The following is a 14,526-nucleotide window of genomic DNA, read 5'->3' on the forward strand; positions in this document are numbered from 1 at the left end:
TTACAGCCTGTCGGACTGGCAGGACTATACTGCGCCACTAATGTGGCGCATTGAAATTTGACGCACAGGAAATGACCTGTGGGTGAATTAATTAGACCGTGACACATTTCGGAGGGCCCGGGAAAAGATACTTGTTGCCGTTTATAACTTGAAATTCGCTTCGGACATCCTGATTAGGAATTTCCCTAAGTGCAATGGATGAAATGCGCAGCTTGTAACTGGATCGTAGTAGTAAGCTGTGGGCATAGGCAAAAGACGAGAAGTAACAACACAGGAATTTTTCAAGAACGTATGCTGCGACATGTGAGGTCAGCGAGCCAGTGGACCTGCAAGGACTGAGACGCACTATTATTCCAACGACGGTCCTCTGTGTCCGTCAGCAGAAGACCGCCTCCACACCATCCTGCTTCAAAAAACATCAGTCCTACGAAAGGCGATCCATTCACACTCACGCCGCAATCTACATCGTTCACCGTTCCCCGGATAGCTGATCTTGGCCAATGGTCGCTCAAGAATGCAACCGGCGGCGGCGCTTCTGGCAGTGGGAAGGGTAAGCGGGGCGCGGAAACGGCGCTAAGGCAGCGAGAACGGGGCCACCTTCCGACGAATAGCGCTCGGAAAGAGGGCACAAAACCGGGAGACGGGGGAAGGGAAGGAAGGTGACAGGATTTTGCGCGTGATCGACGTGGCGCGCACGGACCATGCTGTAACGCACGTGCCACGTCAATCGCATCTTTCTTCCGAACGACCATCTGCGCACGGGGCGTTAGGCTGTGCGTCCCGCTTCTAAAGAAAGTCGCCGGCAGCGATGTCCCACTCCAACATGTCTAAAGTCTCGATGTGGCGAGAACTCAAAAGCACAGCCTCACTTCCACTCCATCCTCTCTAGACTGTTGGTTCTGCACCCACCCGCGCCGCCTGCCCTCGAGTCTCGCCGTTGGGCTCGTCAATCTCACTACTCATGCTGTTCATTGTCTAGACCGCCAACTCCCCTCTCAATCTGACGACTGTACTTACACTGGGCATCATCTCGACCCACCACTATGCCTCCTCCGCCGAGTCTCGCAGCTGTTTCTCCTCTACGCGCAGAATCATTGTCGGGTGCAACTGTCGCTGTCGCCGCATCCTCCTGTCAACCGCTGGTTGACTTCGTTGCTACTCTCCCGTGTTTACGCTGCACGCTCATCACACTTTCGGTCGTGCTCGCGCTGGGAGCAGCTTTCTGGCTCGTCTGGCCGGAAAGACTGCGTGCTCAGCTCAAAGCCAGCATTGATGCCGCAGACATTATGCTCCAAGAAATACTCAAACAGCCTTTAGACGGGCCGACACGTCCCGCCGAGCTGCATCGTTTCGGCGAGGCCCTGAAGAGGTGAACTCACGTTCAGGACAACGCCGTGCTGACATATCACAACCTAGGCTGCAACACCGTGCATCCCTGTTCCACGAGCGGCAGCTCCAGCATGCCTTCCGTCCGTGGCTGGCCACGAGGGACGTCGTCTGCGGCCAGTCGCTCCGCATCGCAAAATGCATCTGGGCCGTGCGGATGCTGAAGAACGAAATCGAGGTGCGTTTTTCTGATGACTGGCCAGGTTTGGACTCAGTATTCATTCACAGATATGCAGGGAGCAGATGGCGCAGCGGACGTTGATGAGGGGATGCCCTGGCGATCAAGCCCTCGCAGCATAACTCCCAACTTGTATCATACCATTTGAAATCATTACCAACACAACTCCCTTATTCTCCACACTTAGCGCAAGCGCGCTAACGGCGTCGACTGCGCCTCTGCACGCCCCAGCGCGACGAGATCCGCCTTCTCCGCCATGCGCATCTTGAGCTCCTCGATAATGAAGACGCATATGACTTGCGGGTGAAACGCCTCGGGGATGCTGCCTGCGATGACCAAGGTCGGCGGCAAGCTTGCCAATGCGGCTGGGTCGGGGCTGGCCCAGTGTGCGACGGGCGAGTCGGGGTCGAATTCGGTGTAGAGCTGCGTGGAATTGAGTGGGCGGCAGATAGACAATGATGAAACTTACCGCCAGACGGTATTCGAGGTGCTGCCGGAGGAAGCACTGGCCGACAGCGGTGTCGATGACATGCGCGTCGCTGGTCGTAAGCAAAGTATTAGTAATCGGTGAACAGCTTTTAGACGGTAAACCCGCACATGCCGTCAGGTTGTTTGGACCGTTTCATCCACTTCGACAGCTTGACCCGCGTCTCCTGGCCCTCGGTGCTGACAAAGGAGATTGTGTCCGCCCGAATTGCGTTGCGGGCTATACGCGCGAGAAGTTGGCCCGTGCGCGCATCGAAAAGGTCGGTTACGGAGCCCTGGAGCGCTGTGATTATTGTGTACCGCGCGAGCCCGTTGGCAGAGAGTGTGGCGTTGATCATGCTGTTGGTGGAGAACACGAGGGAGAGCGGCGGTGTGGGGTCGACGAGGGTGAGCTGGGAGTCCATAGGTGGCAATGGTCGTGGGGGGAGGGAAGACGCGCCGTGAGAACTTGCTGAGTAACCGACTACAGCTTTGAGAAAGCTGTTCCTGGCCGGACCGAGGTGCCGAAGAGGAGCCATACATCGCTGTTGGTGCGGATGAGAGGTGGCGAAGGGAGACTAAGCGGGAGAGAAACGACTCCTCCTCCTCCTCAGGTCGTGGAATGGCCTAACCTTGCAGCCCATAAGAGCTAAGAAACATTTCGGCCATCCTTCTTGTGTACAGTATGAAGTAAGACTCGGAATGGAGGTCATGGACGACTCGGACAAAATGGCTATTGGCGCACCAGTTCTTCCGTTGGATCTCTGTCGATCGATAATATCTCCCGTCTGCAGGCCTCTCCGAGGCTATGGCGCTGGTGAGTCGTGACTACGCCAACAGAATCCAGTGAGAAAGACACTAAGTTATCCGTGTCTGTGGGGCGCGCCGCGCGAGTGGAGAGAGGGCAAAAAAAGCAGCCTGTCTCAGCCTGGCTTGGCGTCCGCGCACGGACCATCAGGCGGCACGTGATGAGATTTAGGTGGACGGGATTTGGAACAAAAGTGCCCTTGAATGACGCAAATAACAATATTTGTTTTTTTTGCCCGCGCCTGCTGGCTGACAAAAGCCGCGCAGGCATAGTACCTCCGACGAGCAGCTCTAAGCTAAGTAGGATGTGCGTTTTGTCGGAGATCATCATCAAGCGATCGCCCGCCGCTGATCGAACGATTGATGGTCGCATCTGTGTCACACGTCGCATCATTCCGTCACCACGCTGACGGCTCCCTTTCCTCGCCAGCTCACTTCGCCTCGCCCTTTCCCCACTTTCGCCCCGCCCAGATAGGAAGCCGCACGAGGAAGACAGAGAACGAACCCCCTTCACGGACAGACAACGAGATAGGATAGTAGAAAGATACGATGGCCGTCGACCAGCGGGAATACGACTATTTGGTGAAGGTGTGCCCCCCGGTATACTGTCCTGGCAGCGGTCCAACTAACTCGCTCTAGGTAGTGCTCATCGGAGACTCCGGCGTGGGCAAGTCGTGCGTTTCCCTCTTCCCCTCTCCGCCTACCGGCTCACGTCACGCAGGAATCGTGCGTGTTTGTCTCGGGGCGGGCTTCATGCTGACCAGATGCAGTGCTCTCGCGCTTCACGCGCGGCGAGTTCAACCCCGAGAGCAAGTCGACGATTGGCGTGGAGTTCGCAACGCGCTCGATAGAGATTGACGGGAAGGTGGTGAAGGGGCAGATATGGGACACCGGTCCGTCTTCGTTGCTTCCCTCTTCTCGCCACAAAGTCGCTGATAGCCCTCTAGCGGGCCAAGAACGGTTCCGCGCCTTGACATCCGCGTACGCCCGCTCCACACCCCCTCCCATTCTCACCCACGCTCACCGCCAGATACTACCGCGGTGCTGTCGGCGCTGTAGTCGTGTACGACATCTCGAAACACGCTTCGTTTGACAATGTCCCGCGGTGGGTAAACGAGCTGCAGGACAACATCAAGACCGCGGAGGGCTCCTTCAAGCTTCTCCTCGTCGGCAACAAAAGCGACCTCGCAGCGGCCGGCCAGCGCGCCGTCCGTGTCGAGGAGGCAGAGCAGCTCGCGGAGGAGCACAACATGAGCTTTATGGAGACGAGTGCGTTGGATGCGACCGGCGTCGAAGAGGCCTTCCAGAGCATATTGTCTGGTGCGTGACTTGACTTCACTGATTTGATTCAAGGGCTTTACCCCTGCGCAGATATATTCAACATCCTCTCGCACCGCCGGCCAGAAGACGACGCCCCCGGGTCGACGATCGATGCGTCCAAGCTGGCGGGCACGACGATTACCCCGGGCGTGGACCAGCCGCAGGGCGGGAAGTGCTGCTAGTCGGCGGTGTTGTGTGTATGTGTGTAAATTATTGGGATGTATAATTAATTATTGCATTATTACTTCCTGTTCGGCTCGCTAGGGAGCCCAGCTGGCACACACATCTTCTGTCAGTTATAAATGTGCGTGCGCCTGTGTCGACGCAGGCCCGGGCCTCACAGGCTGTTGACAACAACATTTTTGGGCAAGACAATAAGGCTCTTTCTATGGTGGCTGCCAACTGTGCATCTTTGACTGGCATACGCTAAGGCCTGACTGCTAACAAAATCAGTGGGCAGTCTGCACCAAAATTGTGACCAAATACTCACCACTGGTGCAGCAAGTTCAACTTGAAGCAACACTAGTCCCGGTACACAGGCGAACTCGACATATTCAGATTCAGAAACGAAGTTTTACCGTCGACGTCTTTGGCTCCGAAATCCAACCGAAATCCAGATTCCCTCCACCAGTCTCTCGTCGACATCCTTCTAGTACCTCAGAGACATTCTCAACAATGTGCTCCTCGGAATATTCCCTCAGGCTTGCCCACAGTTATCTCGACTACCATTGATTCTTTTTTTTTTTTTTTGGAGCGTTTGGAGTAATGAACTTCAGTCTGCAGAAGCATTCCAAAGAACATCCGCTGGGTGCACTGGAGAATACCAGTAAAATGCCGGGAATTAAGCTCAGGGGGAAATGCCTTTATGCATGTTTTAAACCAGTGTGGGACTCCTACAATGGTGTGATTCACCCAACACCTTTCTTCAAGGGTAGAATACCCACTAAAACCCCCTTTTCATATATCCAGTTATCCGGCAAGGAGTCTTCATCCAGCAGAAGCCCACTCCAAGTATTTAATACTACTTGTTGGTCAATAGCTAATTTATCAAATTTATTCCTGTTTGTCAAGATCCTATCACGTTGTAGTATTGAATTAATCAATGTTAACCATCGATTGTGGATTTCATTGATTTGGAAAATCTTACCAGGATTTTTCAAACGTCTTTCATTTCGCATGTTCCAAATCATATACCAGGCAGATGATACTAAAATACTAAATAGTCGATCTTTGTGAGGCTGAGGAGTTCCTTTTCTAGTATGGAATTTAGTTAGATTACATCCTAGGACTAATCCCCACTCAATTTTTGGCCATTTATTAAATTTCATACTCCAAAGTTGTTGAGTTAATTTCCAGATATGTGTTCTCTCTAAAGATATACACTCTAGCATGATATGCTCAAGAGTCTCAGGAACTCTACATAAAGGGCATTCACCAAATGTTTGTAGCTGGGGAATATTATCCCAATAGAACCCTACCTTGAATGTATTATGCATTGTTTTCCAGAGTAAATCTCTGATTTTAATATTGAAATGAATTGACCTAATTGATTTCCATATAGCAGCATCTGTAGGCTCATACCAGGATAAATCCTTTATAGTTGCTCGAGTTCTTTCTATATTGATAAAAGTCCCTTTCCGTACAGGTATTTGATATTTGGATTTAATAATCCTTGAAAATACTTTTTGTGACCCGCTTTGTAGTGCTATACCAGGCATATGAAAGGTAAGTTCAGGTTGTGTTTCTATAAGCCATGGAACAAAAGGATCATCACCTGATAAGCTAGCTTTATTATCAGAAACCTTTGTGAAGTAGGTTTTCTGAGTTCTCTCTCTCATATAAGATAGACAAGCAGTGAATAAAGGGAAGATAGGGTTTGACATATCATTTTGAAGTAAATGCCGATTTTTTATTAATAAATCAGACAAAATCGAGTCACCAGTACAAATATTGATAATACCATGAGGGCCAACATGTTCAATCACCAGCATAAGTGCACCTAACCATGCTGACTGAAGGTTTAAAGGTGTTGATGTATTAGTAAACTGTAGCTCAAATTTCTTATTATCACCAAAATCTTGAGCTGAAACAATTCTCAATGCAACTAGTAATCTAGGTTTATATTCCCCTGGGCAGGCAACTTTAGTATTTATGAATATATCAACATTATCTAAAGTATTGGCATTCTGGTTATATTGTCTTTTTGCTGGATAAGGGGACATAAATGAATCCTCTTCAACAAATATTCTACATACATCAGTCAGATTATCAGACTTGTAATCCACATCAAATGTTCTTTTATATTCTGTATTAAATGGGAGTAAATTGTGTGCTCTTTCTTCTTCTGTCAGATGAAAATTATCATTTATGTCACACAGAGGATTCCATTTATCATCTATACATAATATAAGTTTTTGGGCTATATTAATACATTTTCCAGGATGATCACATCTTAGTATTTTCCTATCATAGGAACATGCATTGCAGCCACAATTCTGTCTTGAAATACCTGAAAGATTCATTGTATGTGGTTTTTGACCTGCTATAGTTTCTCTGTTTGCCAATATTAATGCATCTCCTACCATTTGCACTCCATGATTGAATTTTAAGCAATCAATTCTAGTATAATGTCGTAGTAAAGATTTATATGAGTTATCTTCTACAGAGATATGATACCATATAGGCATCTGTAGTTTAACATTTAGATCAATTTGTAGTCCAAATATTTTAAAGTTAAAATTTTTTTGCGGACTTAATCATTCTTTTAATTTCTTCAGGCAGTCTTGTGGTTTTAGAAAGAGGCAAGGTCATTGATTGTAAAAAGAGATTAATCATAGTCCCCTCAGGTTTTTGAAGGTAACTTTGTGTCCAAACATTATCTATCAAACTGTCAACAAAGAAACACCAGGATGGTCTATGATCTCCTTGAGAAAGATATATTTTAAGATTCCATAAATCAATTGCTTCATTTCTAGATTCAAGATCGAATATACTTCTACCTCCTTTTTCAACAGGTAGTCTCATAGTGTCATGAGCCACTCTTGCCTTTTCATTATCCCATAGAAATGCATGTTGGATTCTTTGTAATGTTGTTTCAATTTCTTTTGGCATACCCTGAACACGTGTTAGATATTGTGTTCGCCCTGCAATGCTCATATTTATGATATGTCGTTTGCCTTCTAGTCCAGGACTAGCCCATATAGCACACCCTAAGTCCCCTCTAATTTTTTCCAGTATTGATGGCCAGGGATTAGAGCTTTTCAGATTATTACCTAAATGTGCACCAAGCATCCTAAAGCTTTCATTATCTTGTAGGATTCTCATTGATTCTGGGATAGTGCCTTTGGGTGAATTTGAATTCAGTCTTCTATTATTTATAACCTCTGTTCGGTATTGAGCGTGACCAAAAGGTACAATTACTGTTTTAGAAATATTGAACTTGGCAGTTGAGGCTTTACACCATATATCTAGAATTCTCCATAACAACCTCCAGGAGTCACAGCTAGACAAGTATATAGTAGTATCATCTGCAAAAAGTGAGAGAAGAAGCCTACGTTCAGTTCCAGGTACTTTAATTCCTTCCAAATCTGAATTTCTAAGCATGCATGCTAATGGTTCAATTGCAAGATTGAATAATAAGCATGATAAGGGATCTCCTTGACGTACCCCTCGTGTTACAGTAAATGGTGAACTTAATTCACCATTTATCATTACCATTGTTTTTGCTCCAGTATATAAATTTAAAACCGTATTAAAAAAACGGGGGAGGAAAACCCATATGCATCAAGACCTTCCTGAGATATTCATGGTCAATTCTATCATAAGCCTTTTCTTGATCCAAGGCCACTAATACTCCATTTTCTTCAGCTATATCCGCATAGTCTAATAGAAATTTGGCTAATTTGACCTGATCTTCAATTCTTCTTCCCTTCATAAATCCAGCCTGGTCTGGATGCACTAAGTTACCTGCTACATTCATCAGTCTTAGAGAATAAGTTTTGGTCATCAATTTATAGTCAGTATTTAGGCATGTTACAGGGCGATAGTTAGAAATAAAAGAGCGATCACCTTTCTTGTAGATAGGGCACATCCATCCTGAATTAAAGGTTGAACCTTCATTAACACCATTTTGTTCAATGTCTTTGAATACCTTAGTTAGAAAGGTTATTATATCCAAAGCTGGAAGATCTTTAGATTTAAGCTTTTCATATCTGATATCCAACATCTTATAGAATTCATAAGGGATTCCATCTAGGCCTGGGGACTTATTATTATTAGAGAGTTTAAGAGCTTGTTGTATATCAGATTTATTAAATTCTATATCCATTTTACTATACTCCTCTTTAGAAAGATGAACTTCACAATCTTCCAAAACTATATCTGTGTTCATAAGCTTGCCATAACCTCCATCATCCAGGTCAATATCTTTAGTTTGGATAGAATCATGGTAATCCCTTGCCATTTCACTCATAAGTTTAGGATCAGATACATATTCAATTGGATTTTCTTCAGTAGCTGACATCCTAAACTCGTATATCTCATCTTTCTGTTGGTATCCCTTTAAGGACTTAGTCCAACTAGAGGTTCTCAGATTTTCATTTGTGGCATGATATGCAGCCTCTCTAAGTGATTTCTTTGTCTCTGCCTCCTCTAATAAATGCAGTTGAATCTTCTGTTGGAGGACTACTGCTGATAAAGATTTGTCCTCCTGGCTTAGAGATTGATCATGTAATATCAGATCAATTTGAACTTGTAAGTGTTTAACTTTTTTATCTGTTTCATTTATTTTCCTCTGTGTGCACAATTTACCATATTCTATAATTTTATCTTTCCATCTTTCCATCTTTCTAATAAGGTTTGATAGTTTTTCTGTGGGTCTCTTATCAAGAGGTTCAATTCATTCCCTTCTTTCTCCATTTCTACTCCACATTGATTTACAAAATCCATAAACTTGCGTGTTCTTAACAGATATGTGGGTAGACACCATCTGCCTTTGCCATTTTTAATTTCCTTTCTGGCAACTAGTTGAACAGTAACTAAACAGTGATCTGTTCTAATTACAGTAGGTTGTATTGTCCAATTTCTATATTTGAGTAATGAGATACTATCAATCTCAATATGGTCCAATCTGGCATAGGATATATGAACTACTCCAGTTACCCTGTCTGTCCGAATCTGAGTGCAACTATACTTCCTTTCAGTTTCAAAAGTGGAACGCCAACCATCATTTAGGCGAAGTAGATCACTTAATCTTTTATAGGAATTTGGAATTGTATCACTAGTATTATTATTCCTATCCTTTGGATCCTTAACAAAATTCCAATCTCCTAGTGAAATATCAGGGAGGGGTATTGATATATCTGTTTTCCAAATTTTCCATAGGTCACACCATAACCTTGCTCGTTCAGTATTAGAGTTAGGCGCATATATATTTAAAATTACAAGGGGATATTCCTCATGCCAGGGTATTATAAGAAGTAAAGCACGACCTGGAATTAGCTCATATTTGATAATCAATGTATTTCTTGTTTAAGAAAAATGCTAAACCTGCAGTTGTGGATGGTTTGGTTGGGTGACCAGAGGCAAAAATTTTAAACCATCTCTGGTATATACCATGGAATTCTTTCTCAGCCCCACTATCCATGTGACTTTCTTGTATAGCTAAAATTGCTATGTTTTTCTCATCAATTAGATGTTTAATGTGACGGAACTTATGATTATGATGACTCATTGGTTTAGATGCCTCACGACCATCAATGTTTAAAGTTCCAATGGTGATTGCAGAGCGTGTGAATTTATTTGATTTTAATTTTGGATGTGATTTATTTTTTCTTCGTATGTCCAAATTTTCACTTTCCCAATCATAGATATTAATATCATTTTGGGCTATTATATCATCCAAATTGTCTGAAACATTTGCAGCTCTTTTTGAGTGTGTTTGGCTATAGTCATCATCTGATAAAGTATCAAAAGCACGCTTTTTTCCTTTCGTACGGGAATTATCGGCCACCCCTGCATTGATTCCTCATCTGGAAATAGGCGCCGGTTATTCATATAATAACATCATCGGATCACTCATGTGACGTTTCGTCCTTCAAGTTGTCCCAAACGACCACCATCCCATGCCTCCTGGTGCGTGTCCCGCAGGCAGTACTTCCGTCCCAGAGCCGCTACCTCCAGAGCTCCTGGAGCACATCATCAGCTTCGTCGACGACAAAAGGACTCTCAAAGTCTGCTCCCTCGTGTCCCGCACTTTCAGGGCATCCGCAACCCGCCGCCTGTTCACCTCCGTTACCCTCGTCAATCCCACTCGCGCATGGCACGAGGCCACGCCCCTCGAGCAGCTGAACAGTCTGCTCGCGTCAGCGCCGCACATTGCCCCCGCCGTCCGTCGTCTGACCGTTACCTGCCGGTTCTACGAGGAATGGGTCAGCGCCGAGCTTGCAGGCCCCATTTTGCGCCGCTTCGACGCTCTGAATAGCTTGGTTGTCGACTGCCGCATGTACGGCGACACCAGCTGCGGGTGGGAAAGCTTCCATCCAGACGCGATGGCGGCGATGGCGCGGCTCGTGGCGCTGCCCAGCATGCGGTCGCTGACGATCAATTCTACCGGACTTGAGGCGCTGCTCACATTACTGAGACTCAACCCGAGAACGGAGCCGCTGCCTGTGCGCCATGTCCACCTGCGCTCCGTGTACTTCGACCTCAAGGCAGACAATTCCCTGCCACGCGACATTCCCAAGCTTCGTCTCCATTCTCTCGCACTCCATCCGCTTCCCGAGCCCTTCGATCCTCTTTTCGAAGGCATCATCGATCTCGCTGGCCTACAGCGCCTCGACATCACCTTCGAGCACACCGTCGCTGCTGCATCCGAGGCACAGTGGCACATTCTGCGGCACTGCGTCGACCTGGAGCATCTGAAAATCGTCCTGACGGGGTTCGACCACCATGAGGGTCTGTGTGTTTCTCCGTTCTCAAACCACTCCTGATTTTTTTTCAGACGACGACACGCTCTCCTTGGGGCATCTCCACAACCTGCACACCCTCGAGCTGGAGCGCAAGTCGCTCGCCCCCGGCACACGCAGCACTGTACTCATGCTCCTCAAGTGCATCCCGCCGCCCGTCCGGCACGTGATACTGGGCATCTCCGTCGTGGACGTGATGAACCTGCCGCCCACCTATCCGGAGTTCATACCCGCACTGGAGGCGCTGCTCGCCCGGCTCGTGCTGCTGTTCGAATCCTGGGCGGACCGCGATTTCACACCGGCGGTGACGTTCCGCGTGCAGCTCGGCTCGGGGTATCACGAGCAGGTGGCGCTCGCGGCGCGCGACGCGGTGGCGAGTCGGCTGGGCGGGCGGGGACTGGAGGTGGATGTGGAGCTGCTCGGACCCGACCAGGATCATTCCATGGATGAACTGGACCGGCTAAGATATAGCCATTATATACTAGGGGTGGGCAACTCGGTCTTCACCACCTGATAATTGGAGATTCAATTTTCTCCAATTTTCTGATTGTTAAACAGTGTATTGCAAATTATATATCACACCGGGGTTTCTGCCCAAAAATGGGCCCCGAAGCAGGATTTATTCATGATAAATAGGGATAAAATAAAATCTATATTTTCACAACTCGGACTTGGAAAGATAACAAATAAAATTCCAGGAAAGTAGACTCGATTTGTAGGGAATTGAGGCACATATCAAGTGATCAGATTGGACTTCAACTCAAAGCCAATATCAGAGGACACTTTTGTGGCTATAATTTGTAGCAAATAACAAGAGATCAGACCATATATATCAAAAATCAGGAACAAGCACCAAAGTGTATCTGATATATGAAAAATAAGTGACAAATCACCCCTTATATACGTCAAATTGGGGTAATAATAATGTGACACTATTATAATGTGACACTATTTCTTCAACAAATATTTGGGCTTGAATAAGGTGCACTTATTGTCTACAAAACATGGTCAGCAAGGGGTAGTCACAATATATGCTATATTTGATACCAGATCATGGCCCGCAGAGCCAGCTCGAGGGATTCCCGGTACCTCCACCACCTCCCCTCCAGCTGAATTCTAAAGTTTTGCCAACATGTCACAGCCGCGGAGAATTGAATGAAACGGTACAGCACTCTATTTATATATATAACTACCATGTGTTTACCATGCCTAATAGGAGAGGCAATGACATCGTACTTTAGCCATGCCTTTATATGCTATCTGCCTCATGTCCCACTCCAGACTGTCAATCAACATCAACATCAACATCAGCATCTGATGATCCACTCACCATCTTATCGTCCATCTTATCTCCTTCTTGTTGTATCTTATCAACCGGGGCCAGGATAAAAGGTTTAAAAGGCAAAGAAAAAGGTTTCTTGAACCCAGGGTTTGACAGGTACACAACAATGGTGGGACTCAACATCACAGAATGGGACTTGTAAGCAGTTGCTCTGATTGTCTCCAAGGCCCAGTGATATAAGATCAGAAAAGAGACTTAGCTGGCATTCAAGGAGCCTGCGCAAGAAAAATCCTAGACATCGGGTCGAAAAAGTGAAACAAGTACCAGCAGACCCTCCCTACCCTATTGACTAAGCATGACTAAGCCACATGACTTCCAAGAAAGGAAATTATTTGTCATGACAAAATGCAGTTAAATTGGGACACCTTTCTACAAATTTTCTTGTAACTATGCCCTAAGGGAGAACTAATTTGTGCTTAGCACATCCAAAAGACCCACACAGCAGAGACAATAAAGAAGAGGTGATGACATGCTTACATATCATTCTTTGGCATCACACTCATCATCATACTCTCCCAATTGGGAAATTGGCCATCAAATGTTCTGTATTCATTGGTTCCAAGTGCTATAAACAGATAAAATGCAGTTATAGTCCTCCTGGACACCCCTGGCCCCTCCCTGGATCTTCCCTAGACACAAGTCCAAAAAGTGAAATTTTCACTCAGGGACCCCCCCTACCCTATGTCACATGCGTGACTCGATGTCTCGGCTTGCTGATCTGCGGGCCCCTTGCTGGCATTGTGCAGCAAGCCTCTGCAGCACGCTATAAGGGAGCATGTGATGTGACAGCTCATGTGATGTGACAGCTGTGACTGATCATGTGACTGGTCCATGTGCAGATAGCCCTGTACTTAAGTAGTTAGCCATAGGGCTGTTCCCCTGGCTTTGGTATCAACCAGGCACCTAGACCCTCATTCTCTGACACATGCTGATAAGCTTGTAAATGGAGCACATCTAGAAACTGATCAAATGGAGCAAATATTATAATTTGAATGCTCTGAATACTTGAGAACATTCCAAAGTTATAGCAGAATTATATGAGTCTAGATAGGTCACCTGTGGATTCCGCATATCCTCTCTAATTAGAATGACCATTACCCCCCACTGGTCATTCTAATTAGAGAGGATGGCTCTGAAACCCTATGCTGTGATAAATACTCCAATAAAGCTGCTATAAAGTGTATAAATCCCAAGCTCTAAGGTAACTTAGGCTTATTAGTTAGCATAAGACTCGGACTTGAACTGGTATGTGACGTCACAAAGTGGTTTGTTAGCCATTATACTACAAGTATATCATGCTATGAATGATGTTGAATAATTGAACCCCTGGTGACTTGTGTTCATTTCAGCGCCTGAGTCACGCTGTTATACAAGGTCACATAGTGTGACAAATTTCCAAAAAAGGAAATTTTCGCCATTTGACAGTACAATCATCAGAGAATGTCACAGATCGTCACAAAACCAAAGTTGTATGTTTTGTTTATACAAACAACTTTCATTAAGTAAGCTATAGTCACAGCTGAATGGTTATGCCAGCATAAGCCGAGTGGAAAGCGGCTTTTCGAACTAACCGGGGCCTGTTCGAGCCCTTGGTGATGTATTTTGGCCTGACAAACTCTCCTGCGACGTTCCAAACAATGATGAATGACATTTTCCAGGACCTCATCCTCTCTGGAGACGTCATGATCTACCTCGACGACATCCTGATCACCCATTCCGACCTCCGGAAACACCGGCAGATCGTTCAGGAGGTCTTGCGGCGACTCCGAGAGCACAAGTTGTACCTCCGAGTGGAGAAGTGCAACTTTGAAAAATCGTCAATCGAGTACCTCGGAGTCATCATCTCCCATAACCACGTCGAAATGGACCCCGTCAAGGTCGCAGGTGTCTCCGCTTGGCCGACTCCGGAAAACAAGAAGGACATTCAGCAGTTCCTTGGGTTCGCTAATTTCTACCGCAGGTTCATTCGGGACTTCTCGACCCTTGCGCGCCCTCTTTTCGTGCTCACCAAGAAGGACCAGCAGTGGACTTGGGGCGACGCGGAGGCCTCCGCGTTCCAAGTG

The 14,526-nt window shown here is 46.4% G+C and overlaps 2 protein-coding genes across 2 annotated transcripts; one reads left to right on the forward strand and one right to left on the reverse strand.

Annotated features, from left to right (window-relative positions):
* Positions 1-1,747: 1,747 nt before the first annotated feature.
* MIND_01426900 (uncharacterized protein) lies at positions 1,748-2,568 on the reverse strand (the record flags this gene model as incomplete). Its single annotated transcript, XM_037370651.1, has 3 exons — positions 1,748-1,987; positions 2,034-2,103; positions 2,162-2,568. 3 exons carry the CDS (start codon positions 2,566-2,568, stop codon positions 1,748-1,750), a joined length of 717 nt encoding a protein of 238 aa, XP_037212922.1.
* Positions 2,569-3,385: 817 nt separating this feature from the next.
* On the forward strand, positions 3,386-4,338 carry MIND_01427000 (Ras-related protein; the record flags this gene model as incomplete). Its single annotated transcript, XM_037370652.1, has 7 exons — positions 3,386-3,424; positions 3,476-3,510; positions 3,558-3,568; positions 3,607-3,729; positions 3,784-3,817; positions 3,867-4,156; positions 4,208-4,338. The coding sequence occupies 7 exons, from the start codon at positions 3,386-3,388 to the stop codon at positions 4,336-4,338; spliced, it is 663 nt and encodes a 220-aa protein (XP_037212923.1).
* Between the last annotated feature and the right edge of the window lie 10,188 nt (positions 4,339-14,526).

The sequence above is a fragment of the Mycena indigotica genome (assembly GCF_014461135.1).
Source record: "Mycena indigotica strain 171206Taipei chromosome Unknown Mind.scaff0020, whole genome shotgun sequence".
Lineage (NCBI taxonomy): Eukaryota > Fungi > Basidiomycota > Agaricomycetes > Agaricales > Mycenaceae > Mycena > Mycena indigotica.